Source organism: Rattus norvegicus, chromosome 1 (assembly GCF_036323735.1).
Source record: "Rattus norvegicus strain BN/NHsdMcwi chromosome 1, GRCr8, whole genome shotgun sequence".
Lineage (NCBI taxonomy): Eukaryota > Metazoa > Chordata > Mammalia > Rodentia > Muridae > Rattus > Rattus norvegicus.
Window position 1 is genome coordinate 189,813,895 of NC_086019.1, and position 19,231 is coordinate 189,833,125.

The 19,231-nt window shown below is 46.0% G+C and overlaps 1 protein-coding gene across 11 annotated transcripts in view; it reads left to right on the forward strand.

Annotated features, from left to right (window-relative positions):
- Nucleotides 1-19,231, forward strand: part of Katnip (katanin interacting protein) — a 166,565-nt gene that overhangs the window by 113,057 nt on the left and 34,277 nt on the right. For all 11 annotated transcript variants that reach the window (XM_039082889.2, XM_039082891.2, XM_017589397.3 and 8 more), the window contains one exon: nucleotides 8,761-8,898. In XM_039082889.2, coding sequence (XP_038938817.1) covers nucleotides 8,761-8,898 — 138 coding nt within the window. The remainder of the gene's footprint in view (nucleotides 1-8,760; nucleotides 8,899-19,231) is intronic.

The following is a 19,231-nucleotide window of genomic DNA, read 5'->3' on the forward strand; positions in this document are numbered from 1 at the left end:
CACCTCCTCAGGGCGCTGCTTCTTGAACCACGGGTCCCCATACCCAGCAGACAGTATATATTTTCTTTTAGATAGTTAATAGAGATTATTTTTATAAGCAAAGTATTTCCCTTGTTTCCGTCTTTTTGTTGATTTTTGTGGTTTTTGTTTGTTTGCTTGTTTTTAAGACTATATTGCCTGGGCTGTCATGAACTCACCACAGAGCCTAGAATAACCGTGAACTGACTCCCTCCTCCCTCTGCTTGCCTAGTTCTGGTGTTATAGGTACAAACCACCATGCTTGCTTCTTCCCATCACTGTCAGTTAGCAGCACAGCCAGCCACATGGCCTTCCTGTGCTGTGCGGGCCTCCATTCCAGATTGCCTTAGTAGAGTCTGTGGAACAGAGAGCAGAGCAGGGGATGGGACAGGTCACAAGTGCTCTTCTGTATCTCTTGAAGCCACGTCACATACCTGGATGATGCACTCCACTGTGCTGGTTGGCTGTTTTTCAACTTGACACAAGCTTGGGTTATCTGGGAAGAGGAACCTCAATTGAGAAAATGCCTCCATTAGATTGGCCTATGGGCAATTCTGTGTTGTATCTTGATTAATGATTGATGTGGGAGGGCTGGACCCTCACTTTTGCAAGTAGTCCTAAGCAGTGTAAGAAAACAGGCTGAGGAGGCCGTGGAAAACACACTAAGGCCCATTCCTCCATGGTCACTGCTCTACTTCTTGCTTCAAAGTTCCAGCATTGAGTTCCTTTCCTGGCTTTCTACAAAGATGGACTATAATCAGGACCTGTATACCAAATATACCCTTTCCTTCCCCAAGTTGGGTTTGGTCAGTGATGTATCAAAGCCATATAAGCCTAACTAGACTCCCCCGACACACACACTCTCAGGCCTTACCCTGGACCAGGTATAATTCCGAGTGCTTCCTGTAAGATACTGATTTCCCTAACTACAGGCTGGAGATGCAGACAGACTGAGGTCCAAGCCAGCTCACAGCCTCTGCCCACAGATGACTTCCCTTAGCTTTGACTTTGGTTTCTTGTCTACCAGGAGAGCATGATACTGCAGACCTAGTCAGTGCTGGAAGGGCCCTGTAAACATGGAAGAGATGGTCACATTGGGCCCTCATTTAAAGAAGAAGAAACAAGAAGGGGGAGCTTCGAAATTCCCAGCTGCTACTCTTTCTATGTGATCTTAGATAACTTAGCTGCCATCTCTGAGAGTCTACCTTTCTGCTCCCTTCAAAATAGGAGATAGGAGGTAAAATCTGTTAAAAACCTTCAGATGTTCAGCAATAGAGACTGAGTTTGGCCCACTTTAGCATATTTTTAAAGATTTATTTTTATTCTGTGTGTATGAGTATTTGTACCAAGTTTGTGCAGTGCCTGCACCAGATCCCCTGGAACTAGAGTTTCTGAGCCACCATGTGGGTACTAGGAACCAACCCCAGGTCTTCTACAAGTGCGACAAGTGCTCTTAACTGCTCAACTGTCTCTCCAGTTCCACTTGAGCATATATTTTTAAAGGACATTTGTTATAGGCAGGCAGCATGGAAGCAAGCACTTGTAGACCTAATACTCAAGAGGAGGCTGAGACAGGAGGATAAGGTTTTTGAGGCTATTCTTGCAGTATCTTGTCTCTCACCCAAAAATAAAGGGAAAAAATGCACTACCACCACCAAACAAACAAACAAAACCAAGGCTTAGGTACAGCTTAGTGGTAGTATATTTCTTTTCTAGCATGGCCTGGGCCCTGTGTTCTATCTGTAGGTCTACCAGAAAAGAAGGGCAAGAAGAAAGACCAGAGGAAGGGAGGAAGAAGGGAATGGAGGTGGGAGGGAGAGACAAACATCTTCAAAAGCAGCCAGGCATATGATGGCATATTCTTTTAATCCTAGCACTCAGGAGGCAGAGGCAGGCTAATCTTTCAGAGTTGGAGGCCAGCCTGGTCTGGATTTCAGCCCAAGCATCACTTTCTCAGCAAGGCTTCTCTGCCTACTATGTAGAGAACCCTGCCCCTTCCTGCCCTGTGGTTTGGTTTTTATTCTCCTCAGAGCCTCTCTCACCAGAACAAACACTCCTATACCTGGGCTTATCTGCCGCCCCAATTTAACTGATAGGCACTTGTCTGTCCTTGGTCACACCATATCCTCAATAGATAAAATCACGTGCTGCACAGATTTAAACTTTTTATTTGGAAATGACTATAAACCCAGAAAGTTATAAAAATGACACAGAAAAAAGATCATCAATAGAGAAAAATCAATGGAACCAAAGTTGGTTCTTTAAAAGGATCAATACAATCAAAAACTTTTAGTTAGACTAATAAAGGAGGAAGCAAAGGTTTCAATGAATACACAGACTATCACTACTTATCTTATAAAAATAAAGATTATGAGACTGTATGCCAATAAGCCAGATAACCTACATGAACTGTATAAATGCCACAGAGGGCAAATTACCAAATCTGACTCAAGATGAAATGGAAAATCTAAAAAGGCCAGTCCAAAGAAAAGAAAGACATTGGACTGATTATCAAAAACCATACAGGAAGCCTGGGGTGAAATGGTGCCCCTAGTGAATCCTGACATATTTAAAGAATGATCATTTGATAGTCCCTTCAATCTTATAAAATATAGAAGAGGAGGGAGCATATCCCAGTGGATTCTCTAAAGCCATATTCCTGAAGCCAACAGAAGCATCAGAACAGAAACTACAGACCCGTGAGTACACAGGAAGATACTCAGCACATACTTTTTTTTTTTTTATTAACTTGAGTATTTCTTATATACATTTCGAGTGTTATTCCCTTTCCCGGTTTCCGGGCAAACATCCCCCTCCCCTCCTTATGGGTGTTCCCCTCCCCACCCTCCCCCCATTGCCACCCTCCCCCCAACAGTCTAGTTCACTGGGGGTTCAGTCTTAGCAGGACCCAGGGCTTCCCCTTACACTGGTGCTCTTACTAGGATATTCATTGCTACCTATGGGGTCAGAGTCCAGGGTCAGTCCATGTATAGTCTTTAGGTAGTGGCTTAGTCCCTGGAAGCTCTGGTTGCTTGGCATTGTTGTTCATAAGGGGTCTCGAGCCCCTTCAAGCTCTTCCAGTTCTTTCTCTGATTCCTTCAACGGGGGTCCTATTCTCAGCTCAGTGGTTTGCTGCTGGCATTCGCCTCTGTATTTGCTGTATTCTGGCTGTGTCTCTCAGGAGCGATCTACATCCGGCTCCTGTCGGTCTGCACTTCTTTGCTTCATCCATCTTGTCTAATTGGGTGGCTGTATATGTATGGGCCACATGTGGGGCAGGCTCTGAATGGGTGTTCCTTCAGTCTCTGTTTTAATCTTTGCCTCTCTCTTCCCTGCCAAGGGTATTCTTGTTCCCCTTTTAAAGAAGGAGTGAAGCATTCACATTTTGGTCATCCGTCTTGAGTTTCATTTGTTCTAGGCATCTAGGGTAATTCAAGCATTTGGGCTAATAGCCACTTATCAATGAGTGCATACCATGTATGTCTTTCTGTGATTGGGTTAGCTCACTCAGGATGATATTTTCCAGTTCCAACCATTTGCCTACGAATTTCATAAAGTCATTGTTTTTGATAGCTGAATAATATTCCATTGTGTAGATGTACCACATTTTCTGTATCCATTCCTCTGTTGAAGGGCATCTGGGTTCTTTCCAGCTTCTGGCTATTATAAATAAGGCTGCGATGAACATAGTGGAGCATGTGTCTTTTTTATATGTTGGGGCATCTTTTGGGTATATGCCCAAGAGAGGTATAGCTGGATCCTCAGGCAGTTCAATGTCCAATTTTCTGAGGAACCTCCAGACTGATTTCCAGAATGGTTGTACCAGTTTGCAATCCCACCAACAATGGAGGAGTGTTCCTCTTTCTCCGCATCCTCTCCAGCATCTGCTGTCACCTGAGTTTTTGATCTTAGCCATTCTCACTGGTGTGAGGTGAAATCTCAGGGTTGTTTTGATTTACATTTCCCTTATGACTAAAGATGTTGAACATTTCTTTAGGTGTTTCTCAGCCATTCGGCATTCCTCAGCTGTGAATTGTTTGTTTAGCTCTGAACCCCATTTTTTAATAGGGTTATTTGTCTCCCTGCGGTCTAACTTCTTGAGTTCTTTGTATATTTTGGATATAAGGCCTCTATCTGTTGTAGGATTGGTGAAGATCTTTTCCCAATCTGTTGGTTGCCGTTTTGTCCTAACCACAGTGTCCTTTGCCTTACAGAAGCTTTGCAGTTTTATGAGATCCCATTTGTCGATTCTTGATCTTAGAGCATAAGCCATTGGTGTTTTGTTCAGGAAATTTTTTCCAGTGCCCATGTGTTCCAGATGCTTCCCTAGTTTTTCTTCTATTAGTTTGAGTGTGTCTGGTTTGATGTGGAGGTCCTTGATCCACTTGGACTTAAGCTTTGTACAGGGTGATAAGCATGGATCGATCTGCATTCTTCTACATGTTGACCTCCAGTTGAACCAGCACCATTTGCTGAAAATGATATCTTTTTTCCATTGGATGGTTTTGGCTCCTTTGTCAAAAATCAAGTGCCCATAGGTGTGTGGGTTCATTTCTGGGTCTTCAATTCTGTTCCATTGGTCTAATGAAACCTCAAATGAAGGCCACTGTGGGACCCAATCATATCCACTGGGATGGCCAGAAGAAATGACAAATACTGTTGAAAGTGAATAGACCAGCCACTGTGGGGAACAGTGTGTCAATTCTTTAGAAAGTAAGGAGCAGAGTTACTCTGTGGCCTAGAAGTTCCACTCCTAAGTATATAACCAAGAGATACACACACACACACACACACACACACACACACACACACACACACACACAAAGTCATGGAATCTCTCAACAGAAGATGGAAATAACCCAACAGTACAGGCTGATGGACAGAAAATTGAAATGTGATGTCACCATACAATAGACTAATACCCAGCTATGAGAAGGAATGACGTGCTAGCTAGTACAGGCTACAACATACAGGGTGAACCTTGAAAGCTAAGTGTGAAAGGCCACAGTGTGGATGGCCCCATTTACAGGAAAGAGACTGAACGAATCCACAGAAACAGGAGCAGGGCATGGAAGTGCATGACTAATGGGTGTCGCGCTCCATAGTGGGAAGTGAAGTGTGCTAGGCAAAGATGGTGATGCTAGTTGTGCAGCCTGTGAATATGCTAGGAACTCATGGATTACACACTTGAAAATTATGAATTTTGTGGAGTATGAGTTATATCTCAAAGGGCAAACAATATACAGGGATGTGGAGTATGAGTTATATCTCAATTAAAGGGCAAACAGTACACAGGGATGCTATGTGTGGTTGCCTAGTTTCCCCCAAAGATAACAGAGGCCATCACTGTACTAAGAGCTAGCTTGTGTGTGTGTGTGTGTGTGTGTGTGTGTGTGTGTGTGTGTGTGTGTGCGCGCGCGCGCGCGTTTATATGCCATTTTGTCGTGTGACTTTATGTATGTGATTACCAGCATATAAAGATACAGTACAACTCCACCCCCAGGCCATCCCTAGCACCAAGAGCCACTTGCCCATCCTCATCTCTAGACTCTGTCATTTCAAAAATGTTATAAAGGGGGTCATGGTCCAGCTCAGTGATAGATAGCTTGTCTAGCATGTGTGAGGCCCTATATTTGATTCCCAGCACCCAAAAATATATAAAGGAAGAGAGGGAGGGAGGGAGAAAGGAGGGAAGGAGAGAGGGAGGGAGAGAGGAAGGAAGAAAGAAGGGGAGGAAGGAAGGAAGGAAAAGGAAGGAAGGAAGAGAAAACCAGAAAGAAAAACTATTTATTACAATCTGATGCATGTGGAGGTTGAGTAGTTCCCAAGCAGAGTGCCCTTGACATTCTTCCAAATTGTTGGCTATTTTCTTATTGGTAGCGTATTCCTTTGGAAACGACTAGTTTATTAACATATTAGTTACAAGGCAGCTAGCATTTCTCTGATGGTGCTTGGATCTGTGTTTAATCAATGCTGAGACAGAAAAACAGCTTTGGTTTTGTAGTTAGTCATCACATAGAGAGGATTCTTCTCCTGGGCCTCCATGCAGCTGGCCCAAGCTGGAGAGGGGTACTGAAGCATCTAGAAGCAGTCTTCATTCAGCCCATGCTGGTATAGAGGTCAGAGTGTAAGTACTCCATTTCCTTTTCCTGTGGGTAGAATCATTGGTATGTCCATACTGGCTCCCTGTTTCCATGGTGGTCTTATGCTCAAGGTCCATGCAGGAATGGCTAACCTGCTCACATACCCTTCATGAACAGCCTGCCTTCCCTCTTGGCCTAGGCTTCTAGCACTGTCTTTTAAATAAGCCACTTGCCCAGAGCTTCTTGCCTTGGGGTCTGCTACTAGAATACAAGTTAAAACAGCATATTCATGCTCTGCCTTGTCCCATAAATGCTTATGGTGATCACTGAGAGCAAACCCTCCCTCCAGCATGTAGGTTATGGGCATCCTAAGGCAGACCAGAAGCCAAGATGTACCAGAAGGCACAGGGTGTACCTGAATCAGTCCACTTGCCCCACAGGGCCTCTCACTGGAGCAGCAGCTAGAGGCTGCCATGATGTAGTGTGGGTGCTACACATGGTTCTGCCTGCTGGCTTGGCACTGAGGTGCGTCAGGACTTGTTGGTCAACTCCTGGCTTCCCACCAGGTCCTCACACAGATTCTGTCTAAACAGGAAATACCAGAAGGCCTGGCCACTACTGAGCCCATGATTTAGCCTCAGGTTAATGCCCTGGGCTTTCAAATGATACAGTGTACCCTTAGTTCTCCTGCCTTTCCTTCTGCTGACAGAAATGAGAATAGAAATGGACTCCTGCTCCCTTTCTGCCAGTACCAGACTGCCATAGGGAGAGGGGGAGTATACATGCTGGATTTTGGGATGAGGTCTCTGAACCCCACACAGCTGCTAGGAACACAGAGTTTTAACACAGCCAAGGTGCTTCCAGAGTAAGTCAGCATCCCTTTAACCCACAAAACTGTTTCTTCCTTACCACAAGCACCATCATCAGGAGAGAAGCCCTAGCTGTTCTTGCAGCTGAAGCCAGGCTTCAGAATCAGAGTCACCAGCCCTCCTCCCCTGCTTCCCGGAGAGGAATATTCTTGGTGATAAGAGTCTTTAAGATATTCTCAGTATCAGGTGATACCTGTTTAGAGTAAAATATTGTCTACCCCACCTCCCAGTATTCCAAAGCCAAGATGGCTATGGGACCAGGCAGGACCTAGGAGGGATATGAGGATGGGACAGAGAATAGTGATAAATTAGTGGGGGCTGAGGGACTGAGAAGGGTAGCCTAGCTTAGGCAATACTGAACTTCAGACCAACTGTGTGGGACCTAAGTACCAAGCATTCTAAGTCAGTAGAGAATTCAGAAGCCAGGCTCTGTGGAGTAAGCCAAACCATTTCTCGGTTCTGGCAATGAATTGGTCATTCTTTTCTTTCCTTTCCAATGTCTCCTGAAGCAGATACCTTTTAACCACATGCAAGGTAGTTCCTTCTGTAAAGCTAAACTTAGGACCAATGCTAGGAACCCGTGTCACTTAGCCACTAGGTTAGCCCCTGCTGAGGAGCTGTGCCTAATGCTGGGATTCAGTAACGAGTAAGACTAGGGGTTCCCCTTCCAGAGCACAGCTGAACTGCTGGGACAGGTACCCAGAGAGTCCAGGGACCTCAGGGACCACAGGGAAATGAAGCTGCCTAGAGGAGAGCCCGGGCCACAGAAGGGAATAAGGAGCCATGGGATATCTTGTTGAACATCTCAGGGTGAAAAGTGTAGGGAACATGGTGGGAGCACAGGCCTTAGTCAGGAAGTACCCAGCCAGCTACCAGGGTATATGTACAGGATGAGCTATGATTCCAATTTTTCTTTCGTTTTAATTACATTCATTGTATTTGTTTGTGTGTATTGGGGCGGGGATAATTCTTAAGAGCTGGTTCTCTCTTTCTACCTTGTGTGTCTCAGGGATCAGAGTCAGGTTGTTAGCCTTGGCAACAGTGCCTTTACCCACTGAACTATCACGCTAGCCCAGCTGCAGCTCTTGTTCCCATAGAATGCAGAAATATCCTAGGAGGTGGCTGGAGCAGAAAGTCCTCTGATTTGACTTTACCCATCTGCCACCAAAGATCTCCCATGGGAAATAGTTTTGGTGAGGACAAAGATACCAGCAAGCACCTGGCCCTGGTGTCCTGTGTCCTCAAGGCATCCTTGGCGACGCTCTGGCTACCCCCTGCCTCATACAGAAAATACAAACAGAAGCCCTGCACTTGGAAACCCTGAAAGGAGCAGCCTGCTCCATGCCATGGCCCCGTTCCAGCACATGGCTCAGACATTTCTTTTTCTCCTCTATGCTCAAATTTGAAAAATCCCATAGGGTTTGACAAAAGAAAATCCGAGGTTCTGCTTGCCAGGTTAATCACATAGTGCCAGCAGAGGCCCTCTTAGGCCCTCCTGGTGTCCCTCCCCACACCCAGTGCCCTCCTCAAAGCCCATTAAGCTGATTAAAATAAAGCCTACTGCATTTTGAGCTCCATCTGGCTGGCAGCATTTTGAAGGGACAGGGTTGTTGGCGCTATGAAGCGCAACTGGAAAGGGGCGAGAGCAAAGGGCAGTACTCACTATGGAGATAAGGCGGCCCCGCCCAGGCCTTGGATATCTGCTAGTTTTAATTAGCCAGAATCACTGGCCTTTTGCCCTGAAGACAGGCAGAAATGTCCCTAACAGTTCCCATCCCTTGGCATTTCAGAGCAAGAAGGACCCTCCAGTGTGGACCTGCCCTTTCCACCCTCCACTTCAGCTCTATTTCATTATTCACAACATGCAACAGCTTCGTGACTTCGGTCTGGCCACGATCAAGGTTCGGAATTATTGGACAGCAGATGGGGTAAGTAGCAGGTCTGCCTCCTCACAGCTCACCTGGTGGAGCACACACTTAGCAAATTGCCGGTGGCGAGTCTCCCTGAGAGCCACCAGGAACAGGAACAGAACTTGCAGCTCCTAAGGCTTAAGATGATGTTCTATCTCATGTCATTCTGACTCCAGGCCCATTCATTTAACCACTGTATCTAGTTAATATGCAGTGACAGAGCTTAGAAAACTTGCTAGAAAGCAGAGGTATTTTTCTAAGACAGGGTCTATGTGGCCCTGGCTGTCCTAGATCTTTCTATATAGACCAGGATGACTTCACACTCACAGAGATCACTGGCTTAGAACTTTCTGTATGGACCAGGCTGGCTTCAAACTCACAGAGATTGCTGTCCTAGAACTTTCTGTATAGACCAGGCTGGCTTCAAACTCACAGAGATCCTCCTGCCTTTGCCTCCTTCGTACTGAACTAAAGATGCTCACACCGTGCATGGCAGAAAGCAGATTTTTATTGGTAATTTGGTGGGTGGGACAGGGGTTCCGTGTGTCAGACCAGGCTCAGGTTACCACATCCCAGAGGTTTGGAGCTAGCTCTTCATAGCTAGCTCTCACCTCAGCTGCAGGCCCATTTGGTTCCAGAGTCCATCCTGGCTCAGTTCCCTACACTGTCCTGCCTTCATCCTCCTTCTCCAGCCTGGTCTTAATGAGTTGATCTGCTTTAGTTCTTTACCTATGTGGGAACACCAGGAGCTGTCAGCCTCCTGATGTGTTCTGGGGAGACAGATACAAAGACACAGACTGCCCTGGAGGCAACCATGCTGAGCTGCTGACAGACATGGTGTAGACAAATCATGCAGTATGCTGAAGGCCTGAGCAAGGTGAAGCAGGCAGCAGGTGTGTCACACGGGGGTTCCAGAGGACACCCACAGGCACAGAATTAGCAAGAAGGGCAGGGTACTGTCAATTTGCCTTGTTTCCCTCTTCAATAGACTCAGGTTAAGAATGGTCATGCCTTATGCAAGACACAAGGGACCAAAGCGCAGGAAAGATGGTGAGTGGAAGTTAACCCCTGCCTCTATCTTGCTAGAAAGATATTACGGAACTGTGGGATCTGTAGCCATCTGTAAATCTATAGCCAGAGAGGAAAGACACAGCTTCAGTGAATAGCCTCTGTGGAGGAGACCCAAGCCATATTGTTGGACTCCTAACGATTCCCCCAGCTTAGAAACTGGCATGGGACTGTTTGTTCCTTCATTTCTTTGTTTATTTCTTGAGAAAGGACCTTATTATGTAGTCCAGGATGACCTGGAATTTACCCTGTAGCCAAATCTGTCCTTGAACTCTTAATCTTCCTGCCTTAGCTCTCCAGTCCATCTCTAGCAGCCCCTAGGGAAGCCCTGACATACTCTTCTCGGCTTCAAACCCTAGAATCTCCCTTTGACCCAAAGGATCAAGGTCAAGCTGGTGTGACAACAGCACCTCCGATGTTCCTGCTCCAGTCTCTGCACCCCACCCCCACCCCCATAGTGCCTCCCCTTGCTCATGCTAGGCATCCTGAGTGCTGGCTGCTGTGGTCACACCCTTGTCCCTGCCCACTTCCCCATCTCACTCAGCTTCAGATGGTTGTCCTGCAGATTTCTCAAAAATCCAGGTGATGCTTTCTCAAAGGATCTGTCCCTGCCCTTGAGCCACTTCTGGGCTTTGTGAGCCTCCCCTCAATAGGTTGTGGGCTCCAAGACAGTAGGGTCAGAAGTCTCTACTACTCATCTATGCCAAGGAGATGAGCAGTTGACAGATGGATGGATGGATGGATGGATGGATGGATGGATGGATGGATGGATGGATGGATGGATGAGTTTGCTTTTCTGTAGCCCATGAGCAGCTATATTGCCCTTTCTTATACCCAGATTGAGAGGGTACAAGGATTTGAGAATTGAAGCAAAGCTAACCATCCTTCAGAAGAACCCTTAACACCATCTCCCTCTCCTCTGTCCTCCCCTTTCTAACTACCCTCCACCCCTGCTCTTCTCCCATCTAGTTTTTCATTCAACCGCCTCTACCTATGGCTAGCACATGTCCTCAGCACCCACCAAGTGCTGGACACCACAAGCCTGGAGATCCTAGGTGGATACAGTCCCTATGGGTCTACTCATGGGCCCTACTGCCCAGACCAGCAAAAGGAAACCCCCTTTGCATTCTATCTTTTGAGGTCTTTCTGTCTTAATAGAGTCCTAAAGTATAAATTTGAGAAAAGTAAATATCTGGGTTATGTAAGGAAGATCCCAAGAACCTATGACCCGTGACCTGTCATCTCCCTTTCTCTCTGGCCATCTCTTAAGTGCTCAGAACCCCATGTCCATGCTGTTGAAGGTCCTAGGTTTGCTGGTATTTTCCTGCAAGTGTTCCCCACACCTTATTCTAGAATGAAAAGTGTGCTGCTGCAGCTTGCCCGAGCCCATGCCCAGTGGCTCACCATGGTTTTGGACATATTTTACACACTGGACCACCATTGCTGAGAAGCTGTATGCCTCAGCCAAGACAGGCCCTTTTTCACCTGTACTTGGCCTTCCTGGGACATGCAGAATATTAAAAGGGCTCTGGGCCCTTTGAGTCAGGGGAGTATTGGAGGCTTACTGTGGGTGGGAAAGTGGGGTTCTGACATCCAGGGCAGAGCATGGAGCGGCAATGCAGAGCACTGCTTATGTGACATACAACCATCTGTTGCCAGAACTTACTGGGGGCAGAAAAACCCAAACAAATGCAGCTGTGGCTTGGTCGATTTAATATTCTCCAGAGAACGCTGTTGCTGTGTGTTTGGGAGGAGATAAAATGAGAGTTTATAGGGAATATAGCTTAGCCTGCAGACACGGCTTGTTAACGCAGTGTTTTGTGTTTGGGAGTTCGAGGAAGGAAAGTTAAGTAAGGAGTCAAGGCTGACTTGGAATGAGGAGAGTTCTAGAGAAAGGGGGTTCCTTTTGATGGGAATGTGCTGCCTGTCACATCCTTGGGTTAACATTTACAAACTCCTTTCCTCTCGTTAGGCTGCATTGTGAGTGTGAGCTGGTCTGAGAAGAGGGACTTCTTAGGGAAGAACAGGAGACCACACTTCACACCACACAGAACATGGCACAGCCATGTCTGCTGTGACAGCTGTCATTTGTTCACTACTCTAAAATTAGACCTATGAGAGGCACATACATGTGAGAATGAGTAACTGAAGGTGGGAAGTAGCTTATCCGACCACCAGCCATCCTATGGCTTGTGACAGTACTCTTGTCTTGATGAAGAAGAAGCTGAGTCTAGAAAAGTAATACCCCATACTGCAGATGACCTGGGTCGCTTTCATCAGGTGATTGAAAGTCGATGCCTGGGGTGCTGCCCTGAGACCCTTCCCTCTGGTTCATCGGGGTTCACTATGATTGATTGGCAATGTCTGCTTAGGGCAGGAGGATAGGATAACATGTCTGCTACATCTGTTATGTTCCACATTCATAGAAGATTTATCCAGCTGGAAGGTACAAGGGTCTGGGCTGGTTAGGGAATATGAGGATAAAGAGGGTTTCCTTAGCAGAGTGATAATTGTGGCAGGAAGGAATCCAGGAGTCTCTATAGATGATTATGTGTCTTCTGTGGTTTGGAAATAGGCTGTGACTCTGTCTGAATCTGGAAAGTCATCTATAGGTTCATGTTTTAAATACCCGTTTCTCAGTGTTGGGGATAGGTTTTGGGGAGTTCTAGAGCCTTTGAGAAGAGAGACCTGGCTGATGGAAGTAGGTCACTAGGATAAGAACCTTGAATATTAGCTCAGTTGTAGTTCCAGACTCTGCTTCAAACCTACTGTAATAAACTCTGCCAACTTTTCTTACTGTAGTGAACTGAGCCCTCTGAACCTGTAAGCAAAATAACCTTTTTTTCATAAGCAGTTTCTGTCAAACATTTTGTCATAATTATGAGAAAAGTAACTCATTGCCCTTTGAAGAAGTGGTTTGTTCTCATGAGGCCCTATGCCGGCTCTCAGGTAATGGCTGGTTTAAAGAGAACAAGCTCTCTGAGCTCTTTGGCTTTCTGTACTCTATGTGATCTCCCACTCCAACACACCCCTGTTGTGATGTTCTTGGTTTTTGAAGCTTCCACAAAAGCTGAGCTGATGCTAGTACCTTGCCCTTGAACCTCTAGAATTGTGAGTTAAATAAATCTCTTTTCTTGGTAGTTATGCAGCCTTAGGTAACTCAGTATCATAGCAGAAAACAGGCAACTACTCCATCCAAAAAGGACTTCCACTGATCCTCCATTTTCTTTTATAACAGTCTTGAATTATCTGTGTTGTCCTTGTTAAGCACACTGCCACCCTCACTCTTAGTACAAATGTAAGAGTCACCTTCAGCCTAGATATCATAGGGAGTGAAATGTGGCCAGTAGGCTTGAGAAACTGCATTTCAAAGTTAATTTAAATTCCATTTTAAATAACTATATACAAGGTGGTGACTGTACAACAGGTTGCACAGACCTTAGTGCTCAGACTATAAGGAGCAAATAGAGATGGCCCTATGTGAATGCCCTGCACCTTCTGGAAGGAATGTGAGGGTAAAACAAGGATATAAGTGAGTGTGAGAATTCAGAGCCAAGTGTTGTGAAGACATTGGGCTAGGGAAATGACTTAGCTACTGTTCTAATGCTGTGACAAAACACTATGGCCAAGGCAACTTATAAAAGGAAGTGTTTCATTCAAAAGGGAGAGCTTATGGTTTCAGAGGGCTAGAATCATAACGGTAGAGCAAAGGCATATATGTCTGAGAGTTCACATCTTGAGCCACAACCAAGAAGTAGAAAGACACACTAGGAATGGCTCCAGTCATTTGAAACCTCAACCTTTCCCTAGTGACATGCCTCCTCCAACAAAGACACACCTCCTAATCCTTCCCAAACAGTTCCATCAATTGAGAACCAAGTATTCAGATATACAAGCCTATGAAGGCCATTCTCATTCAAACTTCCATAAAGAGGAATAAGAGGAGGAGCCATGGGAAGAATATTCCTGGTAGGGGCATAGCAAGAGGAAATCCAAGGGCAGGAACATGTTTAGCAACTGCTAGGACAAAAGTTACATGAGTGACCAGAACCAAATAGACGTAGATGATAAAGAGGAGGCCCTTAAGGGAGGTAGAGCCAAGTGGTATGGCCTGAATGGTTAGGCCTTATTGGTAAGAGAACAGAGGTGTGGTCAGAGCAAGAGCCCCTATTAGAACCTTCCCTCAAGAGAGCAGTCTACAAAGCCTTAGTCTTGTTACTTGATGATGCCAGTCTTCAGAGCATAATGCCATAAATGTTGTTTTGAATGTATGTAGAATGTTCAGATAAGAACTGGCTTTCTACCTCCATGCAGATACCAGCCTTAGAATCACCGAAATGTTCTTAATAGGAGACAGTCTGACCAAAGGACCTAAAAGGCCACCATGGCTGCTATCTGAGGGATGCTGAGGGCAGGAGGACCCAGGTAATAGCCTCCAGGCCTTGCCTAGCTAGGAACGGCAGCCATTCCTGCGTGTACCTGACTCCTCCGGTGATAACAGGTGCATTGGTAGCTGTTTTTCTGGAAGGGATTCAGATGATGCCAATGTGGAGTATGTTGAGTGTCAACACAAGAGCATCCCTACCCTGCCACTCCTGTTCTATCTCAGAACACTGGAACATGAGCCCTAGCTATGCCCTTTTCAAGTCATGAATACTTTAATGCCCCTGAACATTCAAGTTTATGTTTTTCTAATAACCCAAATGTCCAACATCATGAGGCCTGACAGTAATTATTATTTTGCTCTAATCATGATTCCATTTTTTTCATTAATTAATCTATTTACTTTACTTCCCCATCACAGCCTGGTCTCCCTGTCCTCCTGCCACAAGGTCCCTCCTTCCCCAACCCATCTCTTTCACCTCTGAGAAAGGGTACTAACCCACCCTGGTATCTCTAGTCACTGCAGGACTAGGCACATCCTCTCCCACTGAGGCCAGACGGGGCAGCCCACTTAGGGGAGCAGGATCCATAGGCAGGCAACAGAGTCAGGAACAGCCCCTGCACCAGTTGTTGGGGGACTCACATGAAGACCAAGCTGCACATCTGCTACATATGTGGGGTGGGACCTAGGTCCAGCCATGTATGCTCTTTGGTTGGTGGTTCAGTCTCTGGGAGCCCCTAAGGGTCCAGGTTAGTTGATTCTGTTGGTCTTCTTGTGAAGTCCCTATACCCTCCAGGTTCCTTAGTCCTTACCATTCCAAATTTAAACATCCCAAATTGTCTCAAAATTTTTTCTTTAATAAAAAAAAAGCAGTTTAAATTTTTGATTTGGATCATAGCAAATATTTAGTTAGCTGAGGTGGGTAACCTGGTGGCATTAAGCAAGGTACTTGGTGAGCATGGGGTTGATCATTAGCATAAGGCTGAAATGTTGACCTTAGAGGCTGGGCCTAGGCCAAGTTTTGCCAGCAAGATAGTTTGCTAGCAAACTTAGGGTGGCTGAGGCCCCATGATCAAGAGCACGGTGTGCTATGCAGGGCAGCTGTGTGGCAGGGCGAATCAGTAGCTGAGTCTGTGGATAGCAAGTCTCAGAAGCAGGGCTATGATGTCAGCTAGGATTGTCTCGGAGCCACATTAAGTGACTCAGAGCTGAGTAAAGTGGCACATGCCTATAATTCTAGCACTTGGAATTCTGAATCCCACTTGAGAGTTCAAGGCTTGCCTGGGTTATGTAGAGACCCTGTCTCACAAATACCAACACCACCAAACTTGGCTAATCACAAAAGAGAACTTTATGGTTTTTATGACAGAAGAGTCTAGGCAAGTGGTTCTCAACCTGTGGGTCGCAACCCCCCGACCCCACCTCACCCCCGAGATTGCATGCCAGATATTTACATTACTATTATTAATAGTAGCAAGATTACACTTATAAAGTAGCAGCAAAATAATTTTAATTTAGTCTACCACAACATGAGGACTGTATTAAAGGGCCGGAGCATTAGGAAAGTTGAGAAACATTAGCCTAGGTGCTGGTTTCAGATGTGGCAGAAGCCAGGAAATTTCTGTAGTGTCACCAGAAATCTGACAGTTATCTTTACTGCCCTCTTAATGGCTTTATCTTCAGGCCCCCATATGACTTCCTCTGGTTACATCAGGCCTGCTCTTGATTTGGGCAGTCCCTGCAGAAAAATACTCTTCTTAGGAAAGATCAGAGATGACCACTTGCCTAGCCATGGAGCTGGATCTGCACTGTCCACATAAAGAGATGAGAGCCACATGACCACTCACCTTTGCTGAGTAGTGGGTGTGTTCACTGGAAGAGGCAGCCCAGTTATCTACTTCAGGCTAGGGGGAAAGTAGCCTTGGCTAGTTCATTGAGTTATCTAGGCTGGAATGATACTCAATGAATGCGATAAACACGATTTATCATCTCAGTGTGTCTGGTTCTTAAGAACTGGAAAGAAGAAAGGGAGGGGAAATGAGATCTGGGAAAAGGACCATGTGGCAGCCATGGGGCTTCAGTGTGTCACTTGAGGTAGCACAATACAAGTAACACCACATCTCCTCATTAAACAAAGAATGGATACAGGAGAGTGTACTCAGCACTTGCACACAAGTGCACACTCACAAGTGGTTCTAGGTGAGGCTGTCAGAAGCATGGGATTTCTGAGATACTGGGATCTGAGGTGAAGAAGGAAGGGCCTCAGTTGAAGCACTAGTAACTGGACATGGTGCAGAGGCTGGGTTTTATAGCAGGAAGTTTCCCCTGGATCCATAAAGGCATCCTTCTTCTAGAATTTCGCTGAGCAGATGCTAAGGGGTGCTCACCTGCAAGCCCCCAGGCCCAAGGCTCTGTGGTGTGGGTATGGATCCCATACATCTCCCTAGTACAGTCCTTGAGATTTGACAATTTTTGTGTGGCCCAGCTATATAACAATGGACTTGTCTACTCACAGGTTCCCGTTCCAGAATCTATCCAGCAGCATAAAAAATAGTCAAGAAAAAAATCTCTACACTATATCTTTTTATCTTATTCTTTCCTAAATAATGTAGCATAACAATTTCCATAGCATTTACATTGTATTAGGCTCTATAAGTCACTTAGAGATGGTTTGGAGGAAGTAGGAGGCTGTACATAGGTTATGTGCAAATTTGGTATGTTTTATACCCGGGACTACAGCATGAGACAATGCTAGTGCCCACAGGCATCCTGCGATAAATTCCCCCACAGATACTGAGAGATTAAGTCTGGAAGCGGGTGTGTGCACACCCACACCCACTACAAGGTGCCCAAGACTATTACCTCTAGGGAGCAGGAGATGGTATGTGGGGACTTAATTAGGAGACTGGGGGCTCAGAGTTCCACCCACATGATTAATTCAGACTGGGCCAGCCATAGCCAGGATTAAGCTCTAGCTAGACAAGGAGGAGGAGGGAACGTTTTAATGCTTTCTTGCAGGGTGTCCAGGACTGTGGGACAGTGCAGACTTTATGTTTCTGTTCCCTATTCAGACAGTCCTCATCAAATCTGCCCACAGATACAGTAGTATGTACTGGAAATATTTGAGACACAAGCTGCAGGCCAGGCAGGGGCCTCCCCTTCTCGACAGCCACAGGAACTTATGAATGCCCCTGCTGCACAGAGCTCACTCATCTCTTACCTCCCTTACCTGCCTTCCTCTCTGCCACAGTCATAATTCTTGAGGTAATGCTGAGCAGTAGACATCAATGGTCAGGTGAGGCTCTCAACTGTTCACATAAGGGAAGCAGACATGTTTTGGGGGCCAGACATCTCATTAGGAAAGCTAGGTTGCCCATCTACCACTGTCTGGATAGGAAGCCCAACTATATCCTGCCACCTCTTTAAATGAGTGTTTCTGTCTCACCAGATGTTTCCATGGTGGTAATTTTCAGAACTGCTCATTGAAAGCTGCCCATGCCATCCCTCTCCACGAGCTGCTTTCTGATTAATTCACAGCACATGCTTGCTCTGTGCCTCCACTAAACAGAGCACACATCCATATAAACATGTAAAAGCGTGCTTTGAACATCGACTTTTCTGACAGCCAGCAAATAGTAGCCTGCCATCCCACAATTGGATGATTGAAGCCAAGTTCCTGTGGAGGGATTCGGGTTTGATGGCTCTCCTTCTGAATTGTTCTGCAAACCTGTCTGTGGTGATCTAGGAATTTAGTTAGAGCATGAAGATTTAGCTTGCAGGGAGGCTAAGGCATGGGGATTGAGGGTAGGTGGATAGGACAGCGCTAGGGTCTCAGAGCCCACACATGCCAAACACAGATCAGAAGCCAAAGCAAATCAGGAGTGGCCTGGGTTGGAGGATGGAGAGGTAGCCATAGGCTGCCATCTTTTTCCCCTTTTTGTCTTAGGAGAATATCCAGGCTAGTCATATATCAGTTCTCTCATGATGGCCAAGATCCTACTATGTGCTATATCCTCAGGCAGTTATGGAGGACCTCTTCTGACTTGGAGCTTCACTTGGTTAGGAGAGACAAATTAGCAACCAAGTCAGGCATGGAGGTGTAGAGCTGCAATCCCAGCACTTGTAATGTGAGATCTCAAGTCTGAGGCTCTGTCTGTCAGCTAATCTCTCACTAGGGAGGCAGAGGCAAACAGATCTAAGCTTGAGGCTTGCCTGGTCTACATAGTGAGTTCCAGGACAGCCAAGGCTACCTACCTTGTCTTCAAACAAAAAACAAACAAACAAACAAACAAAAAAAAAAAACCCTGTCCCAACCCTCTAGAAATGCTGATGAGAGAGACCATTTCAGAAACTGAGGAACTGAATAGCATCAGTATATAGAGAGGAATGGGTGGGGTGTTCCATAAAGCTTGGTGTTGATGAGTCTCTGAAGGCAAGGAGTTGGGCTGTGGCATTAAGGAGCAGTGCATGGAGGCAAGCAGACATGGACCTGGGACTATAAATAGGTAGGTACTTAGAGTTGACAGCATGGAGTCACTGGGTGGTTTAGTCAGGAGGCTGCTGTAGTCTGAAGTTGTTTTTAAGTGAGTCTGGCTGCTGTGTGGGAAATGTGTGTACAGGCTGACAGTGCAGAGTGGAAGCAGAGAGACCAATTAGTTGATTCTGGTGTCTCTGGAGAGATAGCAAAGGCCTGCACTGGGGCAGCAGTGTCTGTGGAAGATGAAGTCACACTGGAGAAGAAAGAGACAGGGAACTCGTTGACAGGTTGGATGTGGCTGGGAGGTCAGAGGGGAGCCTAGGATTTGGGAAGCTGGCTGACTAGCAGAACTGTGTTGAAGAGGGTAGAGATTTGGCTTGAGGAAGTGATGTAGAAATCTGTTGGGTGTAACTCCAGTGCCT